The following is a 23,152-nucleotide window of genomic DNA, read 5'->3' as shown; positions in this document are numbered from 1 at the left end:
TTGAGTGTCAAATTTCATAAGTGGTATAATTTATAGTGTCATTAAACTACTGTTTACACTGATAAATTAAAACTGCAAAAATTTTCATCTAACTTAAAATTTCAGTAACTTTAAAGTAATTTTTGAAGCTTTCCTGGCTACGAATGATGGAAGTTTTCTCAAGATATCAGCCAGATGATTTCTGGACAGGCTTCCGAGCTTTGAAGAGCTCTCATTTTCAGGGATTGAAGTCAGAGATTGAAGATAAGACTGAGGTTAGCTCTCGAAAGCTCGGAAGCCTATCTGGAAATCACCTGACTGACATCCCGAGAAAACTTCTTCTTCAGTAACTTTAATTTCATCAATGAGCATTTGAAATAAACTAAGGTATACGAACCAACATCCGAGTGAATAATCTCAACAAATTTTGCATCGCTACTGTCAAGGAAAACAATGGTATCCATGTTTTGGAATTCCGGACCAGTAGGATCTAATCCTGAAGAAAAAAATAGAAATAACTATTTTATGATTTTTATTTGTAAAATCTACAAAATACTTTATTCAATAATATAAAGACAACAGAAAATATAACATTGAATATAACTAGCTGAATTTCCTAATATCTATGAAGAAAGGAAACAGGAAATATTAACCTCTCAATTAGAATCTAACATTTTCCATTTTATATAGGATGTGTATGCTATATCAGTTATGGGACTGGTATTACCAAACTCTTGTTCACATTTATAGATATTGGGGAAATTTTCATATTGATACATCCTTAATTGTTACATTCCTTGGGATATCTCATACTTTTATTACATTCCTTCCTTTGGTACATATGTACGAAGTCATAAAAGAAGATTATGTCTCATTTTCTATAATTATCAGGGTGTCTACAGTTTCACAAAAAAAAAAATTCCCTGACTTTTCCAGCTTTTACAGATCTCAATGTTCTTAAAGGTTCACATAACCACTTTTTGTACATGCAAAATAATCTAATAAAATTTTTAGTGGTTTTTATTGATTTTATCTGCGATGTTTTGTTCTGGTTTGCCAGAACTTTCTCAAGCTACACTAAGATATACATACAAAAACACAACCTCACATGGCTGGTAACTCTACACTTCTAAGGAAAGAATGTGTGTCCTTCTTTCTTTCCTTAGAAGTGTAGAGTGACCAGCCATGTGAGGTTGTGTTTTTGTATGTATATCTTAGTGTAGCTTGAGAAAGTTCTGGGAAACCAGAACAAAACATCGCAGATAAAATCAATAAAAACCACTAAAAATAACTGTTAGATTATTTTGCATTTTCCAGACCTTCCAGAGCAAATCATTAGGGCAATTAGCATTGTATGTGTGGAAGGAGATCACTATATTTTATCTAAACACACACACACACACTTAGAATTCTACCTAACCAAGTTTTAGAATAATTTCTTCAAATGTAAAGGTAATAATAGCAAGAAGGGAAACTCAACAGTGATTAGCTGTTGGGACAGGGGGAGTGGACATGACAAGCATGAGCTTTAAAGTGACACTTGTCTATTGACCAACTATTCTTGAAGAATTATGCTTTGTTTTCTAAAAATGCATAACAATTATCACGCAAGCACCACCAAACAACTGCAAGAAGAAAGTGGTAAATATAAAAAAAAAATACTTATTGTAGTAGATTTCTACATGGTAAAAAGTTCAAAACAAGAGCTCTTATCTCACAGTTATTTAATATAATTCGTCTAATCACTAGTAATACTCAGTATATCAAATTGAATAAATTTAGAAGTTACTATTTGTCCCTTTCTATGTTCAAAGAACCTAATTTTACTGCACTCCTACAAAAACATGGATCTTTTCCAGAAAAAGAGTATATTTCCCTGACATTTCAAGAATTTCCAGACCAGTAGACACCCTGTATTACTGATATATATGGCCTTTGTGCCTGAGAATGTTGAGAGTCCAATTCACAGTCCCACCGCAAAAGATTCCACATTTATGATCTGTCCTTTTTTACATTTCAGCAGTTGAATTCTTAATAGTTGAGAGTCCAATTCACAGTCCCACCACAAAAGATTCCAGATTTATGATCCGTCCTTTTTCACATTTCAGCAGTTGAATTTTTAATAGTTTTCATGCTCGAAATGGAAATTTCTAAGTGGGGGATGTTTGTTTAACACTTGGGAATAGGCTGGGAAAGAGGAGGGAATGTCATCCTCTACTTCGAATGGTATATTCAACACATATATTCAGTAGCGTGCGGTGACCATTTAGATAGTTGAAGCACTGAATATATATATTTTTAAGTAAATAATAGTACATCAAGGGGCAGGCTTGCCTTGATAAAAACACCGCACGCCAGTGCTTTGCGGCAATTTAGTATTTCACGGGCTCCGCAAAAATGCCTCTCGACACTTTTGGGGAGTCTAAGTATCCTGGGAATTATGGAAAATTCGAATTGCATGCCGAAGCAGTGCTTTGGTAGCTTACCTTGTATTCACACCACTCCATATATTATTAAATACATATAAAGGTTTACTTTCTTATACATCAGATATTTATAAACTAGAAACTAATTCCAAACTGGTTAAAGATGTCAATAAATTATGAAATAGTTAATAGTTTTGTTTAGTTTTTGATTTCCATTAATATAAATCAATTATATATCATAGTTATATTTGCCTTGCATTATTGGCACATTGCTATTGTTGTAGATCTGGTAATGATCTCTTGAAAGAGAGAGAGAGAGAGAGAGAAAGATTTTGATGTTGTAACAATAACTCTCCTTCCCAGGAAACTTTTGGTGGGGGGATGAGGTCAAGGTTGTCGGTAGGGACAAATCTCCCCATCCCCCCTGGGATTTTGCACCCTGCCTACAATTTAAAAAGTAGAGACCAATTTTGGCATAATCTAACAGGAATAGCTACTAGACAATTGTAAGGGTTTTAAATAGGTTACTTTGCAGATTTGAAATTGGATACACATTGCAATATCATATGAAGGGCCAGGGGGAAAAACGATGAATGTTCATTCGAGACGATTTGCCAGGAAATGAAAAACAAAGTATTTCTTTTCATAAGTACGTTAATATATGCCAAAATAATAATGAGTTTTTCAGGCACTTCTCATCGTTTCCCAACCAAGGCCGTTCTCATTCTTATAGTACAGCTTCTGAACTATCAGATGGCGTTGCGATCTCAAAATGGGTGAAAAATCCACATTCATCGTTTTTCCCCCTGGCCCTTCATATATATAATTATCATTATTACATATTTGTGGGAAATGGAATCACATTCATTCGCTTGCTTATTGCAGATGCCACCACATACATGCCTTTGTAACCAGCACACTGCCAACAAATTACCGCGCAAAGATGGTGGACGAGTAGTGGTCGTGCAGCAAGAGCACCCATTTTTTTTCCTCCAGTCTCTCTAGCGCATACCCATCCCATACATCATTACCAGAAGAAATAAGTGCCAGCATAGGAATCATCACTTCCAGCACATCAGTGGTGATCAAATAGCACACAAATTACTAAATCGCACATAATTATGCCGAAAGCTTCCATCAACGTAGTTGCCAACCATGTAAAGCGTGGAGGAGAGGCTTCGGGCCTTCGAGAGCCGGCTTCGAGATGTCACCGGGCAGCAACCACCCGCTGAAAGCACAGACAAGGGATCCCAGGCGGCGTTGCAGGATCTCAGCGTGGCCTTCCTGGAATTTAAATGGGAGACGAAGGACACACTGAAGTCTGTCAGGCTTGATATTCACAGACAGAAACTCTACATTGATTGATGACATGGAAATGTATTCCAGGAGGAACTGCCTGCTGTTACACGGCATTTCTGAGACGGCCAACGAGGACACAGACGAATCGATGCACAAACACCTCCACCTGCAACACGTAACCCTGGACCACATCGAGCGCTCCCACCGCATCGGCCCCCGGAGGAGAACAGTGGTGGACGCGGTCAAAACTGGGAAGAGCCCATCATCTTCCAGCTTTGCAGCAACCGAACCAGGGACGCAATCTGGAAGAACAAGAAGGCGCTGAAGGGAACGAGATTTCTCATCACGGAATCCCTGACTGCAGCCAGGCAGCAAGTGCTGCAGAAGTTCAAGGAGCAGCATGGCCCCAGGAACGTGTGGACTCAGGATGGCAGAATCATCATACTAAAGAACAATCGGAAGATCTCCGTCACCATGCTGGAGGAACTATACAAAGTGGAGTGAACGCGAGGGGATAAAGAGGACATGCAGGGAATAAGCAGCCACTCAGAACATTTATTTTGCCTACTGAGGGTGCATCAAATTCCACCACGTTATTGCATAAACTCAGCTATTTTTGTGTATTAGTGTTTGTGACCGCATTATGTTAGTTATTGGTTTTTATGTTACTACGTTAACCGTTATGCTCGTGTCTGTTTGCGTGTATGTGTGCGTAAGTATATAGAATTCAGTTTTCGGTCTCCTGCAGGTTTTAAATACATCACTTTTGCTGGCTTGGTAAGTGAATCTCCAATTTCCAATATTTTGTGTTCGGTAGATGTAGCGACAAATGTTAATTTTCTTTCTTTATTATCTTCTCATTCCCAATGGCTCAAACTGATATTCTGGTGGATGTAAATCTGGCAACACCCCCCTCCTCTTCAGTTGTCATTAACCCCCACCCAGTGGCAGACCATAAACTTGCTTCCCAACCCCTCAAACTGTTTGCCCGCCGGTAACCTCCCGGCAACACCGACGTCGGCATTTTTCAGTGAATTGCAAAATATCTGCATTTTCCCAGCAAGCGACAATGACATTCGCTCCCCAACCCCGGTGTCACAAATGGGCAACCCACCTTCTGGGCCGTAGTTTAACCTCCCCTCAGGCAGTCTCAACGTCATCCACATCAATGCACAAAGCATTCTCGTGCATCTCCTTGAAGTCCAAAATATTGCCCAAATAAACAAACATGTGCATGCTCTGCTCATGTCGGAAATGTGGCTGAAGGAGAGCCTTTCGAGTAAGCTGGTGCACCTTCCAGGTTTTTGCCTATTCAGGAGAGACAGAATCGGGAAGTGGGGCAGGGGAGTGGCAATGTATCTACGCGAGGACATTTCTGCCAAAATCCTTTCGGAATCACCTGGCGACCACGACCGATCATCCGAATACATAATTATGGAAACCACCGTCTGTCAACAGAAACTCCTCCTTGGCGTAGTCTATCGACCACCTAGCATCCGCCTCAAAAGCTTCGAAAACGACATCGCAACCTTTCTACCAAAATACTCGCATGCAATTGTTTTAGGAGACATGAATGTCGACCTGTGTGCCACAAAAGATGAGGCTATGCAATTCTGCGATATGTTTTCAGCCTTAAATCTCACAATCTGTCACCTAAATCCAACCCACCACACAGCCACTTCAGACTCCTGGCTTGACGTCATCCTGGTCTCGAACGAAAATTGTGTAACGAGGCACGGCCAAATTCCGGTACCTGGTATTTCCTATCACGATTTAATTTATGTATCATATAACATCCGTGTTCCAAAATTCGAGCCAAAAACATGTATCTTACAGGGACATTAAGAAGATAGACGAAACCCTCCTGAACGAAGAAGCTGCCCTCGTTTCGTGGTATGAAATTAGCACCCTACGCACAGTCGACGAGCAAGTTCATCTGTTAAATACATTTATTCTTCAACTGTTTGATAAACATGCTCCCATCAGAAAGAAACACGAGTCTCACGCCCTCCCACCCCCTGGCTGACTGACGATGTCTGCCGGTTATGGTCATGTGGGACAGAGCTTACATCAAATACAGGTATGACATGAAGAACGGCGACCCTAGCACATCCGGCTTTGAAAATTATAGAACCCTGAGAAACCGCTGCAATCAGGAGGCAAGGAAAGCAAAGTGCCGATTTGTATACGAATTGCTCAACCACCAAAATAAACCAGACGTTCTCTGGAAAAAATTGAAAATTCTAGGTGTCGGGAAACAGAAAAAGTATGGCCACAGTCCAAAATTTGCACCAGATGTACTGAATGACCATTTTTGTGACCTACTGATTATTGAAAATAGCATTAAAAGTGAAACTATTCGGAATATCGCAACGCACTCCACAAATGCTCCAAAATTTTGCTTTTCCTGGATTTCACCGGAATAAGTTAAAAAATCTTTAATTAAAATAAAATCGTCGGCCGTAGGAGCAGATGAAGTTTCCATTCTCATGATCAAAAAAATCCTCCACCACGTCCTTATTCCTATCACGGACATATTTAATTTCTCGCTTTGGAAACTCGCCCAGGTACGCCCTATACCTAAACAAACAACGAAACCAATGTAAACAATTTTAGACCAATCAGCATCCTTCCAGCTCTGTCTAAGGCCCTAGAAGATCTTATTAGTGTGCAAACCCGTGACTTCCTAGCATGAAATAACCTAATAGACCACCTTCAATCTGGGTTCCATAGCAACCACAGCACATGCACGGCTCTCATCAACGTAACAGACGACATCAGGTTAGCCATGGACAATCGAGAACTTACAATCCTTGTTCTTCTCGATTTTACCAAAGCCTTCCAAACCATTGACCACGAAATGTTACTCATTAAACTATCATCCCTATTCAGCTTCTCAAATTCTACGGTTAACTGGTTCCGTTCCTACCTGCATGGACGTCAATAATGTGTCATCGACCCATATTGAAGGTCATCCTGGAAAAGCATCCCCTGTGGCATCCCTCAAGGCACCGTACTGGGCCCCCTCCTGTTCACACTGTATATAAATGACCTCCCGTCGGTGATTAGCCACTGTTGGTATCACATCTATGCCGACGACTTTCAATTATACTTTTCCTTCCCTCCTCAAGAAATATTGTATGCAACCGAATGTGTAAACAGCGACCTGAAGAAAATCAACAAGTGGTCGGTAGACCCGACCAAAACCCAGTGTATGCTCGTAGGCTCCCCAAAGATTCTCAACAAAATTGACAAATTAAATCTCCCTAAGCTCGTGGTCAATGATATACACTTGCCTGTCTCGACTACAGTCAAAAATCTGGGATTACACTCAACCATCATCTTACCTGGAGAGAACACGTGACTTCAGTATGTAAAAGAGCTTTTGGTGCACTACACTTTCTCTACCGGCTTAATAACTTCCTCCCCGAATGTATAAAAACCAAACTTGTTCAATCTCTTGTCTTCCCTATAATTGATTATTGTGACACTGTTTATTCAGACGTTAATCACGAGCAAACTAAACGCCTGCAGAGAATCCAGAATGCCTGCATTCGCTTCTTATTTGACATAAAATACTCTGAACATTTGACACCATATTATGTGAAGGTCGAGTGGCTGAAATTAAGTGATAAACGGATTTACCACAACCTTGTCCTACTGTACAAAGCCCTAGAAATAAAAGATCCTAAATACCTTTCCAGGCAGTTTCGTTATCTTTTGGACTTTCACTCCCGCAACACCAGATCATGTGATAAATCTCTGCTATCCATTCTTCTCCACAGAACTAACAATTCTTTTACCATTACTTCTGCAGGACACTGGAACAGACTGCCCCCCAAAATCCAAGCCTCTTCCTCAATTGTAATATTCAAAAGAAAATTAAAATTTCACATGTTAAACATTTTGGACCTAGAATGAATTCCCAGAAAACAATGAATAACACCTTTGCCTTCTCTATAGGTAGTTGTCTGTGTATGTGTGTGAGTGCGTGTGTGTGTGTTCATATAGAAACTGTAGTGCATTTATTTTTAATTTTTAATTTTCTCTTCAGATATATATTTCATTGTGTTAGTAAAAAATGATCTGCTGTGATTAATGGTTAATCCAGTTTTCGACTCCCATTTTAATTTTATTTTAAAATTTAAATTAATTTAATTATTTTAATTTTAATTTTACTTATATTACTTATTTTTCTATTGTCACTTTATTTTTCATCTATATTTTTCATTTTTTAATTGAATACAATTAATTTTAAAGAAAAATTTAACCCTATAGTTGTTGGTTAAGTGGAAGAGAAGGCATTAATGCCTTAACTTCGCCATGTAAACAAAGTCGTAAATAAATAAATTGGAATTCCTTAACACTTGGGTTCACTTCCTTGTAAAAACATTGAAACTAGAAGAATGATATAAAAACTGGCTCACCTGTAATTCTTCCAATGCCAGGAATGGCATTTCCAACATAACCTGCACAATGTGCACTTATGCCATAGCCTATGAGGTGAATACTGTCACAGCTAACATTAAAACATTTCTGTATCAAAACAGAGAAAATAATTAACTTCAGTACAGTCACTATTTGAAGTCTATGTCCATTTAATTATTATTCTACTTAACAGTAAAATTTACGAAGGGTGCAAAATCATGTAATAACATAATCATAGGAGGCATCTAGTTGATTTCAATCTGATTTCTGGCTTAGGCACGTGTGTTCCTTTGTGAATGTTTCCTCATTAGTTTCACGTAATTATCATTCGTCGTAGATATTCAGCAAATTCAGCAAACAACTTTCTCCACAATTAATTTCTCCATATTTCAGGAAAACAGATCATAGCCTGCATTGAAAACATGCTGGGTAAGCATTGTGTGTATGATTATAGTGATTGTATAAGAAATGTATACTTTTTACCTTTTGATTGATTGATTTGCATAATTTTGCTTTGCTTCTTGTGCCACTTTTGGCTAATTTGCGAAGATGTGGATAAGTGATGATATGATGAAATTGATAATTGGACACTCACAAACATCTATGCCCAGGCTGGGATTTGAACCTGGGACCCCTGGCATCGTAGTGCAATGTGCTAACCACTCTGCCATGGGGGTCAGCAATTTTTACCTTTTCTGAAGCCCTACAGAAATAGTAAAAAATGTGTAAAATGGTTCAATGCAAATTTTCTTGCTGTTAGAAGGCTCTTCGCTTACATATTCCTTACACACGTGAATCTGTTTGTCCGATTTCTTCCTGCATGATGATGTTGAGTTGAATATGATACATTAGCCAAATGTGACAGAAAATTGATGCAAAGTAATAACATATACAAATACAGTGGACCCATGATTTTAAGTTTCCACATTTCAGTTGAATTTAATTATAATTAATTTAATAATATTTTTTCCACATTTAATATTTTTTTCACATCAGGCCACTGAGAAACATACTGAGATCACAGCGTAATATTAGAGCTGATCTGAAGCCAAAACTGATACAGCAGTGGTATTGAAAAGTATAAATCCTAATTGTTTAATTTGTAGCTCACCTGGCTGCCACATGGAGACTGGTATTTATTTCCTGGGGTGAATGATCTCAGCTGGAAATTTCCTGTTACTGTCCCAACATTAGTAGCTGTGAGGCTCACTAGCCTCTAACCAATGGGAATCTTGAGGTGAAGCCAGCCAGAGCATGGTGCTGATCTAATCATCTTCACTATGATCTAAATCAAGAATATGTGAGGGCTTACCTGAACAGCCCTATGTGCCTTCATGGCACAACGTTGGGCCAACCGTACTGAAAATGGTTGGCGAAACACAAGAACATACCGTTGGGCAATGGTAATTTTGGCTGTGGTTGCAATGTTTGCCCAACATGTGTTTTTTACATTGGACCAACGTATGATTTATTGATTGATATAGTAGCCATTATTATTATTATTATGCCAATAATTATTAATTAACTAGCTGATTGCCTGGCGTTGCCCAAGTATTTATTTATCCCAATCTTCTATTAGACAGGAAAATGATGAATTCTAAGTATAGTGTAAAATGAACTTGGAGTTGAACGGGATTGGGAGTGTCATTATTCATCTTAGCAACTCGGAAAACTATGGATTCCACACTAATATCGGTCATTTTCGATTATTTATACTTGTCACCCCCTTCCCATCCCCAGCCCTAGGGTGTCCTGGAGTTGAACGGCATTGGGAGTGTCACTATTCATCATAGAGACCCTGAAAACTATGAATTCCACACTAATACCGGTTGTTTTTGATAATTTTTACGTCACCCCCTTCCCACCCCCACCCTATTGGTGCCAGGGGTGTCTTGGAGTTGAACAGCACTGGGAGTGTCACTATTCATCTTAGAGACCCCAAAAACTATGGATTCCACACTAATATCAGTCGTTTTCGATTATTTTTACATCACCACCTCCCCACCCCCACCCCCAGGGGAGCCAAGGTTGTCATACCCCCACATAATTTCTTTCCATATTGCAAGAGATACGCGTACGAAGTTTGGTTGAAATCGCTCCAGGCACTCGGGAGTTATGCTGGAACAAACATACACACACACACATACATCCATTTTTCTATATTTGGTCTAGGAATTAATTCGTGCGCCTGGACAAGATATGGCGTAACGAGCGTATCGTCCCACAGTTCCGTGTAGCCACACATGCGTTGAAAACTCCTGTCAGCGTGCATCGTTCGTAGTATAGGGCAGTTGATTGACGCGTCAACAACAGCATTTTGTAGTCAACTGAACATGGCGCAGTTCGTGCCAGATAAAGTGTTTTTGCGGGGTGTTCTGCTTCATTACTTTAACATGCAGAGAAGTGCTACCGAAAGTCATCGTATTTTGGTGGAAGTGTATGGTGACCATGCGCTAGCTGAGCGAACGTGTCAGAAGTGGTTTGCACGGTTTAGAAGTGGTGATTTCGGCCTGGAAGACCAAGAGCGACCTGGACAGCCAAAAAAATTTTAAGAAGAAGAATTGAGAGCATTGCTCGATCAGGATTCGTGGCAAACGCAGGAAGAACTTGCAGAAGCATTAGGCATTGATCAAACAACAGTATCCAAACGCCTCAAAGCCATGGGAATGATTCAAAAGATGTCACATTGGGTTCCACATGAATTGAAAGACAGAGACATTGAAAGACGAAAAACCATTTGCGAATTGCTGCTTCAAAGACAGAAAAGAAAGGGGTTTTTGCATCGCATTGTTACTGGCTATGAGAAGTGGATCCATTATGAGAACCCGAAATGAAAAAAGGCCTGGGTGAAGCCAGGTGAACCAGGTCCATCACAACCGAAACGAGATATTCACTGTGCAAAGGTTATGCTGTGCATATGGTGGGATATGAAAGGTGTGGTGTACTATGAGCTGCTGCAACCGGGTGAAACTATTAATGGAGAACGTTATCGACGACAATTAATGCGTTTGAAGCAAGCTCTGGCCAGGAAACGACCAGAATGGGAGAACAGACATCATAAACTTATTTTTCAACATGATAACGCTCGCCCACATGTCGCAAAACCGGTCAAAACCTATTTAGAAAATGTCGGATGGGAAGTTTTACCCCACCCGCCGTATTCACCAGACGTTGCTCCTTTGGACTACTACTTGTTCGATTGCATGAATAACGATTTGATTGGACAGCGGTTCACTTCTTCAGAAGATATCGAAAAATGGGTCTCTGACTGGATCGCTTCAAAGGATGAGGACTTCTTTCGCCACGGAATCCGTAACTTGCCTGACAGATGGGCGAAAGTGGTGGCTCGCGATGGACAATATTTTTCTTAAGGTATTTATATATTTTGTGTTTGAACTACAGCTTCAATGTGTGCGTAACAACCGCACGAATTAATTCCTAGACCAAATATTAGATAATAATTTTATGAAATAACTGGTTTTAGATGCAATTTGTATAAAAAATATACAATTTGTCCAATGTAAAACCTTTATCATATTTTGAAGTACTGCACCACCATATGCTTTTCAATGTTCTCCATGGTAAAGTTCATCCAGTCTTCATTGAGTGGGCTGCTTGTAGAGTTACGGACACTTCTGGATTGTAACAATCCCATTAACTTTTTATGTGATTGTTACAACCCAGAAGTGTTCGTGGAGAACCTTCTCTCTACGTTGCAGGACGTTATTGGTGTAAACTTTCAATGTAACTGCTGCAGATTCCCCAGGCAGGTTTGGTTCTCCCCGAGGCATTGTGCACCTGGTAACAAAGAGGTCTTACGTTCGATATCCGTTGGAGGCACATAGTGGTTTGGATCCAACTTTAAACTGTAGGTCAAGTCCCAAAGTGTGCTCAAAACCACCTCAAAACTCAAAACTGTAGGCAAGTTCACAGTGGTCTTCTCTACTAGATGAACAGCCTCGATAATGCTGACCCTGTTTTAACAATGGAATGATTTTGTAGTTAGGATTCCATCCGAAAACAGCCTGCATTTTTATTGGTATACTACACCTACGGTCCCTTTAATTGCCTGGGAAGTACGGTGTTTAACAATGGAGAATCCAGTCAGTTCGCTCCACATTTTTTCAGTTTCTTGATGGTGGAAATTTGCACAGATGTAAACACCCCTTGTTGTTGCATTGCTTCTTTTGTCGCTCAGATTCATTCAAGGTCTCAAAGTTCAAGGGTCTCAAACCTTTGTGGTGAAAATAGGGCTTTTAGGCATTCATTGGAACTTTTAGTTCATTTAGGCATTTATAGAAATTTATAATTCATTTAGGTATTTTTAGTCATAGAATTTCAATAGAGGCCCATACAGCATACATCTCCAAGGGACGTCCACAATGTCCAATTCAGATCCATGGATATTGTGGATGTCCATAAGATGTTCTATGGATGTCCCATTCTGGATATCCAGAACAGGATATTCATGGATACCCAGAGAATCTCCCATCCTGGATATGCATAGGACGTCCCATTCTGGATATTCATGTGATATGTGGTATTACATCCCCATGTTATCACAAATTTGACATAAATGTTTTGATATCTGTGTAAAGATTCAGTCATAGTATCTAGTCTAAATTATCTTATCACTCAAACTCTGTTATGCAGTAATAAATCGTAAATTAAAAACATCTCCCATAGGAATTGCATTGCCCGTAGGCCCATTGTCTTTCCAGCGAGTCACAAATGCCTGCCAAGCATGTGGATGTTGCCACAAGGCTTTCTTTGTGTCTCGTCTCAAACACAACGGCAGTTTGCATGAGGATGTTGCCTTGCATGTTAGTCAAGAATAAGTGCTGCTTACTATGCTTATGCGTGTGAATACAAAGTACTTTTCGGATGTGTAGATACATGTGTGTGTGAATTTGTGTGCGTAAGTGCATGTGTGTGTGTGTGTGTGTGTGTGAGTGAGAGAAAGAGAGAGAGAGAGAATGGAGTGCTTATTATAAGCATATGTGTACTCGAGGTCTTCGATTTGTGTAAATCTAGTCCAGGGATGTTCTTTTCGTATCCAAAGTATGTGTGAAAAATATCAGCATAATGTTCAGATATGGTACAATTTTAGTCCAGAATATATCCTAATCCACAATGAAATAAAAACATCCAGAAAATCACGTGAACTCATGTCCGAAACATGTCCAAAAAGTCATCCATATAATGTCCAAAACACATCCAAAAATGATTCACAGGATGTCCAAAACATGTTCAAAAATGATCCACAGAATGTCCAAAACACGTCCTTCCTGGTCGTCCCCGGACGGACATATGGACATCCAGGGGACATCCTATGGATGTCTACTGGACATTCCGGGACATCCAGCATGGATATTCAGAGGACGTCTCCTGGATATGTGTGTGCTGTATGGGGGGATGCTGTATACATGAAATGCAAAGATCTTTTAAATTGCACATATTCAGGATGTAGCAAAAAAATAGGTATGGACCTAGAAATCGGTTTCCTAGTGATGATATGATGAAATTGATGAAGGGACATTCATAAACAACACTCATGTTCAAGCTGGGATTTGAACCTGGTACCTCTGACATCATAACAACTAGTATTAACTACTCCACCACGGGGGTCGGCTCTTGAAGTATCTCTATTTGTATTACGAAGGATCAGTAAAAGACTACTGGACTCAATACTAATTCAAACTCATATCGCCTCAGTCCTGCACAATGAATAACAAAAATTAGTAATAAATGACAAACATCTGCCATGATTGGAAAATTATTTTTTAATCTGTGTTTGAAGCTGGTCAGAATGTGCAGATTAATCAACATAAGTTTTCTAAGAATCCTCTTTATATCACATTCATATAATGCACTTAACCCTCTTTTTGCAAGGAAATGAACAGACCTGAAGCAATTTGATGAATCCAGCAATCTCTAAAGCTACGATGCGAATATTGGCTATTGCTTGAATGTATGGCCGATAAGCTCCAGACTTCCAATCAACTGAAATTACATTATATGTAGGAGTTACATCTGAAAGTGCACTGGCCAAGTCCTGAAACGAAGCAGAGAAGTTTCTTTTTAACAACTTATTAGCATCGTTTAGGAAAATAATTATCTAATTGTGTAGTGTGGACTACTTCAAAATGTATGTTTTTTGCATAAAATATAAGGTATCTGGGGGGAATAACGCCATGCTAAGCTTCTTCGATTTTTCCTGGCATTATAAAAACATCTGGCAATGTAAAAACTGGATAAGGCAATAGATGCATTTTTTCGCTAGCAACAAAAAAATTATGGTATCTTTATTTCAAATAGTAAATTTTCTGATAGCTTTTTCCTAAGAAGGTGCATTTTGGCGTTATTTCCCACATAGCCTGGTAATAACGCCACATGTGTAGGGGTAATAACGCCATACTATAAGAATGTCCTAATAAAATAGATAAATGGTAATTACTCACTTTATACACACTTGAAGCATTATTCATTCTAGAACTATTTAGAAGATGCCATAAGATGCAACGTATAATATATTATATTAACATAAACATATAGTAAATGGAAATGTATATAATACACAAAAACAGATTCTATTTTCCATGTTTATTTATTTTCTACAGTACTGATACATTTTTTTATCTCTTGAATCTATAACTTTAAGTGAGAAAACAAAATTAAATGTGTTCTTCTTGGTATATTAAATTTTTTTTCTGCGCCATTTACAGACTTTTTGCCTTCACGTATAGCTTTTATAGCTGCTTCCAGTATTTCCTTCAGCCATTCAGTCTGTTGATGTTTTTTCGTGTACTTCCGTGGTATCTAAAATACAAACCGAAAGCAAACAATAAGTGCCCGTGTTGAAGATATCTCATATTAACAATAAACACAATAGCAAAGTTGGCGTTGTTACCCCAAATTGAAGTTGGCGCTATTACCCATAATACGCAAGTTCCTCTTTCGGAATGCATTTTGCTTCTTCCTCGAAACAAAGAGAATTAGTTAGTAGTATGTTTGAAAAACATAACGACCCACGTCCAAAAATAATACAGAGCGTGAACCTCTAACATGAGCAAAAAACTTCTGCACACTAGGAACTTACCTTCTCAATTTTACATCAGCGTCACCACAAACAGCTAACTCACACTGGGAAGAATGGCACGACGTCAGAACAAAGGAATCACGTGACTTACTTGCTAGTAACGCACACACTGCATATGACATCTATCAAATTCACTTTTCGAGATATAGCCACCTGGCGTTATTACCTCAATAGGCATTATTCCCCCCAGTTACCTTATATGTTCAGGGTGCCACATATTAAATCTACCATTATCAGTTGGCAACCCTGCTGGAACGAAGATGTGCATGAACAGAAGTTTCCCATGTTTAGATAGCTGCAAGTCTTGCATTCAGTCTGCCATGGAACGTTTGCCTGTTCAGACACAAATCGTGGCAGTAGAGGAGTTCATCCGAATGCATTCCATTCAGGAGAGACAGCAGGCACTGCATCGAGAAGCATCAGAATGCTAGAGAACACACCTGGTGCGACCTGGAGAACTTCTGTTTCTGCACGTTGCTATTGGCTCTTGCCTGACTTGTCGTATCATGTTGTAATACTCTGGTGGGGGTTGATGGCGACACTCACTGAATCGACGTCTCAGTGCCAGCTGATCTCCTGAATGGAATCTGTTCAGATGAATGCCTTCACTGCCACCATTTGTGTCTGAAATGGTCAATGTTCCATGGCAGACTGATTGCGAGACACCGTCATTCTGACAGGAGATTTTTCAATTGAAAATTACTGATAGGTTTCTTGAAGCACGAACGTATGTAGCAGAAATTATCACAGTTCAATCTCTAGTGTACCTTCTCACCCTGGTGCATTACAGTATAAAAAAAGAAGCAGAGATTAAATAATTTTGCCAGGAGAGCCTACTCGATATTATTGCTCCCAATTTGTATCCCTCCCCACCCTTAATTGACAATGAATTTTTGATCTCAATCTTGTATTTTTTGCTCACTTGTTTATATTATTATTTTTGTCTTTAGTCACAATGTTTTGTGTTTTTATGCTGATAACTGGATCCTAAAGAGACAATAAAAATTCTATTTGTGATTAATTTTCTAAAGAATTCACAATTAAATTAAACGTTTTAACTTATCTGTCTCCTTCTAAATCCATAATAACTCATGGTGCAACAGCCCTTGAGGCTAGGGCCTACCAACCACACTCCCACATGCTCCACAAGAGGTGGAAAATCATATAACCAGTCACAGGGTGATGTGTGGTCAACACCATGAACCCTCACTTGTAGGTTTTGTATGACCAGGTTACATTACTCATTCATAGCTCCCCTATTTCCTCACGATGGTGGCTGGCTACCAGTTCCATACATAGGCCGAAATCTCAGGAAAATTGATAACCTTCCCCCAGAAGACTAGAACCTGTCCACATCCCATAGCCTTTTATTCTTTAACATACAAATATATAGAACACAATTCTGAAATTTCTCTTGCACTTTGGTTTAACACCAACTTCACCTGAATACAACATATTTCGTATTCCTGACTGAAGGGAACAATATATCCCTCTTTTTTGTATTCTCTTTCTGAGAAAAAATATACTTTAGGGAAATTACATTAATCCATGATTCTTGACCATGACTCATCCATCCATGAATGATGAAAGCAATTCTGTGGACTTTCTGTTTCAGAACTTCTGACTTCTTTACAGAAACTTCTTGGTTCTCCACAAATTCCCACTGAAAGAAAAAGAAAGAGTTGTTTTCTTTCAATATTCTTAAATTAGAAAAGGGATTATACCAGTGGCATGGCATTACTTTTTAAAAAGTGTTACCGGCTATCAGTACGACAATTATGCCTGCTAGACGTTATTACACCTCCCCCCTTTCGGTAAAGAAAACATGTCTTCGAGCTAGATATTTGTTCATTTCGTTCTTGTTTTGCAATCAGCACAGTGATTTAGCCACAAACAGTCCTAGAAAGAACTACCACTCATGAGACAGTTACCACGAAAATCCAATGAATAGTGGTAGACCCTTGTCAATTCTTCATCTGTCTCCGTTTCTTTGGAATGAGCTGCGAAAGGGAAGAAGAAGAACCACACTTTTCTCAGGTCAGTTTGACGTTTATGTGGTGAGCACTGAGCAGACGACAGAACTCCGCTACTTCGTGGAAGGGAAACCCAGCTGTACGTACTACTGTTGCCAACTTAGTATTTTGGAGCAAGGTTTGTCCAAATCACGAATCACACCAAGGAACTATATTTTCGTCTATTACCTAACTGGCCTCAGTTGTAGTTCAATCCAGCCTTGGCTCTGCAGTCTACCTCTAGTTGCTTCACAGAAAGTGTATTCCTATTTTAGGCAGGATTTAGCTCTTTTCTGCCAATCCGATGTAACAACACTGGCTGCTCCGGTAGGTCTGAACGGCAACAGGGTCCCTTAACAGGCATATGAATAACCCCATAGCACACTATGCCCCAAAGACCTTCCCCACTCTTTCCTTCCATTGGCACCCTCTTCTCCCTTGTTGCCCCTTCAGGGTAGCGGAACGACCTCCCTCTTCGCTTCTGTCGGCTGTAGAAAAATGTCGTAGGCAATATCTACTCAACCGGAACGGTGTTCATTAACGTATTTAACAATGTTGTTATTTTATTGAAACAACTTTTTAATTTCTTACATTTTGCTTTTACCTGCGGTAACATTGGCTACATGCACGCCACACCTCTGGATTATACAATTGCAGCGCTGGCAATTAGGGGGGGGGTAGTTGCTTCCCCCCTCCCCATGTTTTGTCACTTCTGCCCCCGCACTATCTACTTAGTGAAAGCATACTGTCCTTGCTCCCTCAGGTTTGGTTCCTTGCCCCTCCTCAGTTTTGCAACCCAATCGCCGCCACTGTACAATTGGTATTAAAGCAGACCTTAATTATTTTATTTTAGGAAAGTTGCAATAGAGCTCTTGAGGTGCAATTGTTGGTGATGAAAATTGGCAATACCTGCAGGGGGTTTAACATGGTAACAATAAGACAAGTGGGGGATGCTTTGTGTAAATTTCCCTAGCCGGTGGATGCCATTCCCTCCTATCCCCCAACTTTGAGCACCGAGAGTGCTAATACAATAATAGACACCAGTAATGGATAGTGTAGGGATTTGATTTAAAATTTCAAAGACCCACAATAAACACACACACAGAAAAGCACACACAATCATACAAATACATACACACAGGGAGTGAGAGAAAAAGGGAGTCTCTATGAATGGATGTGACCTTGAGAAAAGGTATTGGATTTACTTTGTATTTAGAAATGTTTTATATTCATAATAACTAATATGTACAAACAAGAACGATTTTCCTTCCATGCTCACATATTTAAATGAAGTAATTTATTATGACTATAAGAGAATGAAAAGCTAAATCCACTAATTTCTTGCCTTGCCCTGCTTGCCATTCAGAACCCAGAAAGTAGTTCTGATAACCCAAGGATCATCTGGGTAAACATTCACTTTCCTTCCAGAATTGCTGTACCATTTGTCATTGAAAGTTAAAGATCCAAGACCCTCAAAGGTTGCATTATCTGAAAATTAGAAGATTAAAAATGTTTGCTTTATATAAATGCACAGACACATAATTCTCCACTACTCTTGATGAAGGATGAACATGCTATTTGTTACCGTAAGCTGAGATGTGCAAAGTTCTGGAACCATTAGATCTCTCTAAGTTATCATTAATTGAAGGAACAGCTTTCTGTAACTCGACATGTATTCACCTTGGAAGGAAAACATTGTTTCAGAGGGCCATGACTGGTAACATGATTGCTTCAAACAAATATACACACACTGTAACAAGATTACGGTCACTACATGTCCTGGATTTTCTGGGCCAGTCCCAGAATGGCATCATTTGTCCTGGTGTCCCGAAAAGTTTCTTCAGGATGCATGTCCTAGAATTGGCTTGGAAAGCAAGAATGATTAAGACGATAGAACATTATTTCATTTTAAATTCATGAACATAATTTTATAATGATCATTTTTACAGTACAATCTAAGTGTACATTGAACCACTCCCTCCAATAATACAAGATTTATTGAGTTACAGGAATGTGCAATGACACCATTGAATGCACTTGCCGACAGCAACTAGTAGTAATGCTACTCTTGTTTCCTTTTGTTTGCAGTCCCGAATTTTTGTTAAGATTCGCTTCCATTGGATAGTAGGCTGCTTACTGTAAGCAATCAGTGCTTGGGTGCCTATCTCTTTAGTCAGCAGTTTTCAAATCAAGTTTTGGCATTGTGACGCAGCAGCTAAGTTCTTGTGGCACCGGAAAGGAATTGCAAGTTTAATAACACAATGTAAAATGATTAAAATACACCCAATACTGCAGAACTATCTTTCTAGTTATAAAACAAGAACATTGTTCAACTTCACATCATGTAGTCCTAGAAAGAGAAGTCAGCTGGGAAGAGTGCCATCAGAGATGCACTCATAAACTCGGCTGGAGCTTCCATGGTATTTACATGGCAAAAGAAAGCAATAAGGTGTATCAAAGATCTATCAAACATGACATCGTGTAAACTTATTTTCAAGGAACTTAGGACCATGACAGTTTTCTCATTATATATTTATTCTGTACTATCATTCATAAGAGAAAACATTTCTCTGTTTACAGAACATAACATAGTACATAATTATAATACTACGAGACATGATCTTGATTGATTGATTTATTTTAGTTTACTTCTCGTTGTGTGCCTCTTGGCTAATTTGCGAAGATGGGGTTGAGTGAGGAAATGGATGAATGGACATTCACAAACAACCAGGATTCGAACCCGGGACACTTGATATTGCAGCGCGATTTGCTAACCACTCAGCCACAGGGACCTGCGAGAAAAAAAAAGTGTTTCTTGGTGAATACAAGACAAAAAAAAGGACTTACTAGATCAGCACCTCTGTACACTCAGTTCTTCTAGAAACAGACAACATAAGGTGGCAGCAAGTGTCTTTGTTGGCTGTATATGGCACAGGTTGAAATTTCAAGAATAATCTGATTTTTTCTACTATTTTTTGCATTTCTGTTGTGTGTGAATATTCTGCTAGCTTCCATTGCAATATAAAAAATATTTTACCAAGTATTTAGTGATTGTTTAGCATTAAGTGGCTCCCACGTAGCCAAGTGGTTAGTGCTCTCTTCTTTGGTGCGAGAGGTCCAGGGTTCGATTCCCAGTGGGTACTCCCAAACTTTTGGCGTTGACAGCATTATGAGGACAATTGGGAAGCTACTACAAGAAGTAGCAGGCTCTGGTCACGAAAAATCAGAAAACAGTGGCGATGGGATCCGATGCGCTGACCATGTGCCACCCAATGAAAAGCTGTTCTGGTAGGCCCTGGTCCTTCAAGGGCTGTTGCGCCACAAAGTTTAGTTTAGCATTAAGCAAATGTTGTGAAGTTGTGGAAAGTGAAGTTAATTAAATGAGTATATAGGATGATATTTGAAATTTAAAAACATGTTTAAAAAGCAGTGAAACTTAAGACGGAAAGTGGAGCTGAAAGGCAGAAGACACAAAAGTTGGAAGCAAATGAAACCTCCTATGTTGGATTATGATGGAGAATCAAATTCAAATATGTCATTGGAGTAGATTAAGTTGGTCAAGTGTAATGAGGTAAAGGATTCAACAGAAGAACCAGACACAGGTTGAAATGGTGATGTTGAGCCTGAACCAATTTAGTCATGAAAGAGCAGCAGGGTGGATGATTTGAGTTGGGAATTTTTCTAACCTTGTCCCTACATAATGCAGTTCTGAGGTTTACCCAGCCTCTGATAAATGAGAACCTTGGAGGGTAAGAGAAGCCAGAGTAGTATAGTCACATCACCTCCAAAATGGTTGAGATCATGAATGTGAGGCCTTACCTACACATCCACTCTATGTGCCTTCATGGCATGATTCAACTTTACCCTTTCCTTATTTTATGAGCAGCTAGCTCTTGATGAAGATATTTGTGAGTTTTGTTGAAATGTTCAACAAGTAAAGAGGTTTCATTGAACAAACCAGAGTTTCTATTGATATTTTTGTAGTTATTCAAGTCATTTTTCTACTATTTGGATTACCACAATAATTTCTCAAGTAGAGTTAATAATCTTCATAGTTGTAACCTGATCTGACACACCAACCGACGCCACAAGGGGTTCATTTTTCAATTTGTATTTTTTTAAAATTTCTGAATTAACATATGTAAATAATTTATCCATTAGAAGCAATCAAATCTGGTCCCTTTTCAAAAAGGAAAATTGTATATCTAGGTGGAAAAAATGACAAACGCACCATATACAACAGCAACTTCATCTGAAGAATAAATATCCTTTACGGTGAGTACTACACCATCCCTCAGGTTGATAGTGTTGTTTACATTAATGGTGGAAAAATCTCTTCTTATAATATCTGGTAAAGGCTTTCTTTCACTTTGCAACTTTCCTATGTGGCTCATACTATTTTGTTGCTCACTATGTGTTGCGTGTGAACACAACAAAATAATAATCAACCATTCAAGAAGCATTTTACTCCATTGAAGAAGACTGTAAAAAAGAAAAACTTCAAAAATAATGTTGATTTTTAACAATGGTATATATATCAACACTATTTATATACACTGCAATATATTTCTTCACAAAATAAATATCAAGGCTACAAACCCATCATACAGGTCAGTAAAGATCAATTTTGTGAGCATGATTCTTCTCTTTACATTGATGGATTGATTAGCATCCGTTGAACTTTTACAAAAATTTAGATCTCACATTGTTAATGTACAAGTAGTAAATGCACTTGAAGTGCATATAATATTTTATAGCTTAATAAGGTTGTTTTACGATAGTTAATATTTTCTTATTTAATATGTATTTGAGTATTGCTGCTTAGAATAAACTTAACATTTCACACAATGAAACCCACTTAGAGAACAAAATCAATTCATTATAAACAATAAAAAAGGAACAATAATAATGAGGAATGTGGCATACTCAGTGGGGTCAATAAGGCATTTCCCCAAAATATTAGATGTGTAAAATATATAATTTTAGGCTCATTGATTTTTTACAAGTGTGCCATCTCCGGATGCCCATAGGCATACCGGGCATACCTGTCTATGAGACACTGGCTAAAACAAAAATAAAATAAAATATGAAAAAATTCATGGCATGCCATGAATAGTCAGGGCGATAAAAATCCCCCTAACAATTCATGACAGAAAAGGTTCGTAATTTGTAGATGGGATGAAAATGGCACTTTCAAATAAATTTTACTCTTTAATTTTTTATAGTGCAGGAAAGAACAAGGATTAACCATGGATGTCCGCAAGATTTTTTTTAAAGGGAGAGCCAAGTAATTTTCTTTTCCAGGGGAGTCAAAGGAGGCATATTTTCCCTCATAATAGTGATGCCCCCTCAAAAAACACTGATTCAGTCTGAAATTATCACGTTCCTTCGACACCCTTATAATAATGAACATAAATTACTGTGACTGAAGTGAAATTATGTGTGAAATAATGTGAACCTTCATTATTCAGGATGGTCCGTGGCCCCCCTTGCCCCTTATTCCGGAATGATTTCGGGGAATAATTTCTCTGTTCTTCGGGATCAGGAACAGTTGGAGAATTCAAAATTCTCGTGTTTCAACGCTTTCTAAAAATCCAGAAGTGTGATTGTGTGAAAACAATCGCCTAATATGAAAACATTGTGTAAATTCAAAAGAAATAGTAGCCGAATTGTCAATTACAATTTATATTAGGTCTGTTTTTAACAATGAGATAATCATTATTTGAAAACAAAACTAAAATGAGCAGGGGACAACATCTGCATCTCCTTCGAATCAACAGAAATATATTCCTGAAAACAACACAGGACGATGAACAAAAATAGAGAATGAAAATAGTAATGGACAATTTGCTTACTATTATTTTTTGCAAACTTCGACGGGTATCCCTTATCGCACACCACTAGAGCAA

At 38.7% G+C, this 23,152-nt stretch overlaps 1 protein-coding gene across 2 annotated transcripts in view; it reads right to left on the bottom strand.

Annotated features, from left to right (window-relative positions):
* The window catches only part of LOC145981346 (pancreatic lipase-related protein 2-like), a 50,969-nt gene extending 28,201 nt beyond the window's left edge, over positions 1-22,768 (bottom strand). Inside the window, exons 1-7 of one of the 2 annotated variants that reach the window (XM_083114572.1) lie at positions 22,702-22,768; positions 21,475-21,725; positions 18,589-18,731; positions 16,772-16,894; positions 14,038-14,187; positions 8,132-8,240; positions 377-475 (exon numbers count right to left, since the gene is read on the bottom strand). In XM_083114572.1, the coding sequence (XP_082970698.1) occupies positions 377-475; positions 8,132-8,240; positions 14,038-14,187; positions 16,772-16,894; positions 18,589-18,731; positions 21,475-21,706 (856 nt within the window). In that variant the 5' untranslated portion in view covers positions 21,707-21,725; positions 22,702-22,768. Of the gene's footprint in view, positions 1-376; positions 476-8,131; positions 8,241-14,037; positions 14,188-16,771; positions 16,895-18,588; positions 18,732-21,474; positions 21,726-21,842; positions 22,011-22,701 lie in introns of those variants that run through there. The other variant, XM_083114573.1, reaches the window with a different exon arrangement.
* Between the last annotated feature and the right edge of the window lie 384 nt (positions 22,769-23,152).

The sequence above is a fragment of the Lepisma saccharinum genome, chromosome 29 (assembly GCF_977018435.1).
Source record: "Lepisma saccharinum chromosome 29, izLepSacc3.1, whole genome shotgun sequence".
In the NCBI taxonomy this organism is placed as follows: Eukaryota; Metazoa; Arthropoda; class Insecta; order Zygentoma; family Lepismatidae; genus Lepisma; species Lepisma saccharinum.
This window is presented reverse-complemented; position numbering and strand designations above follow the sequence as displayed.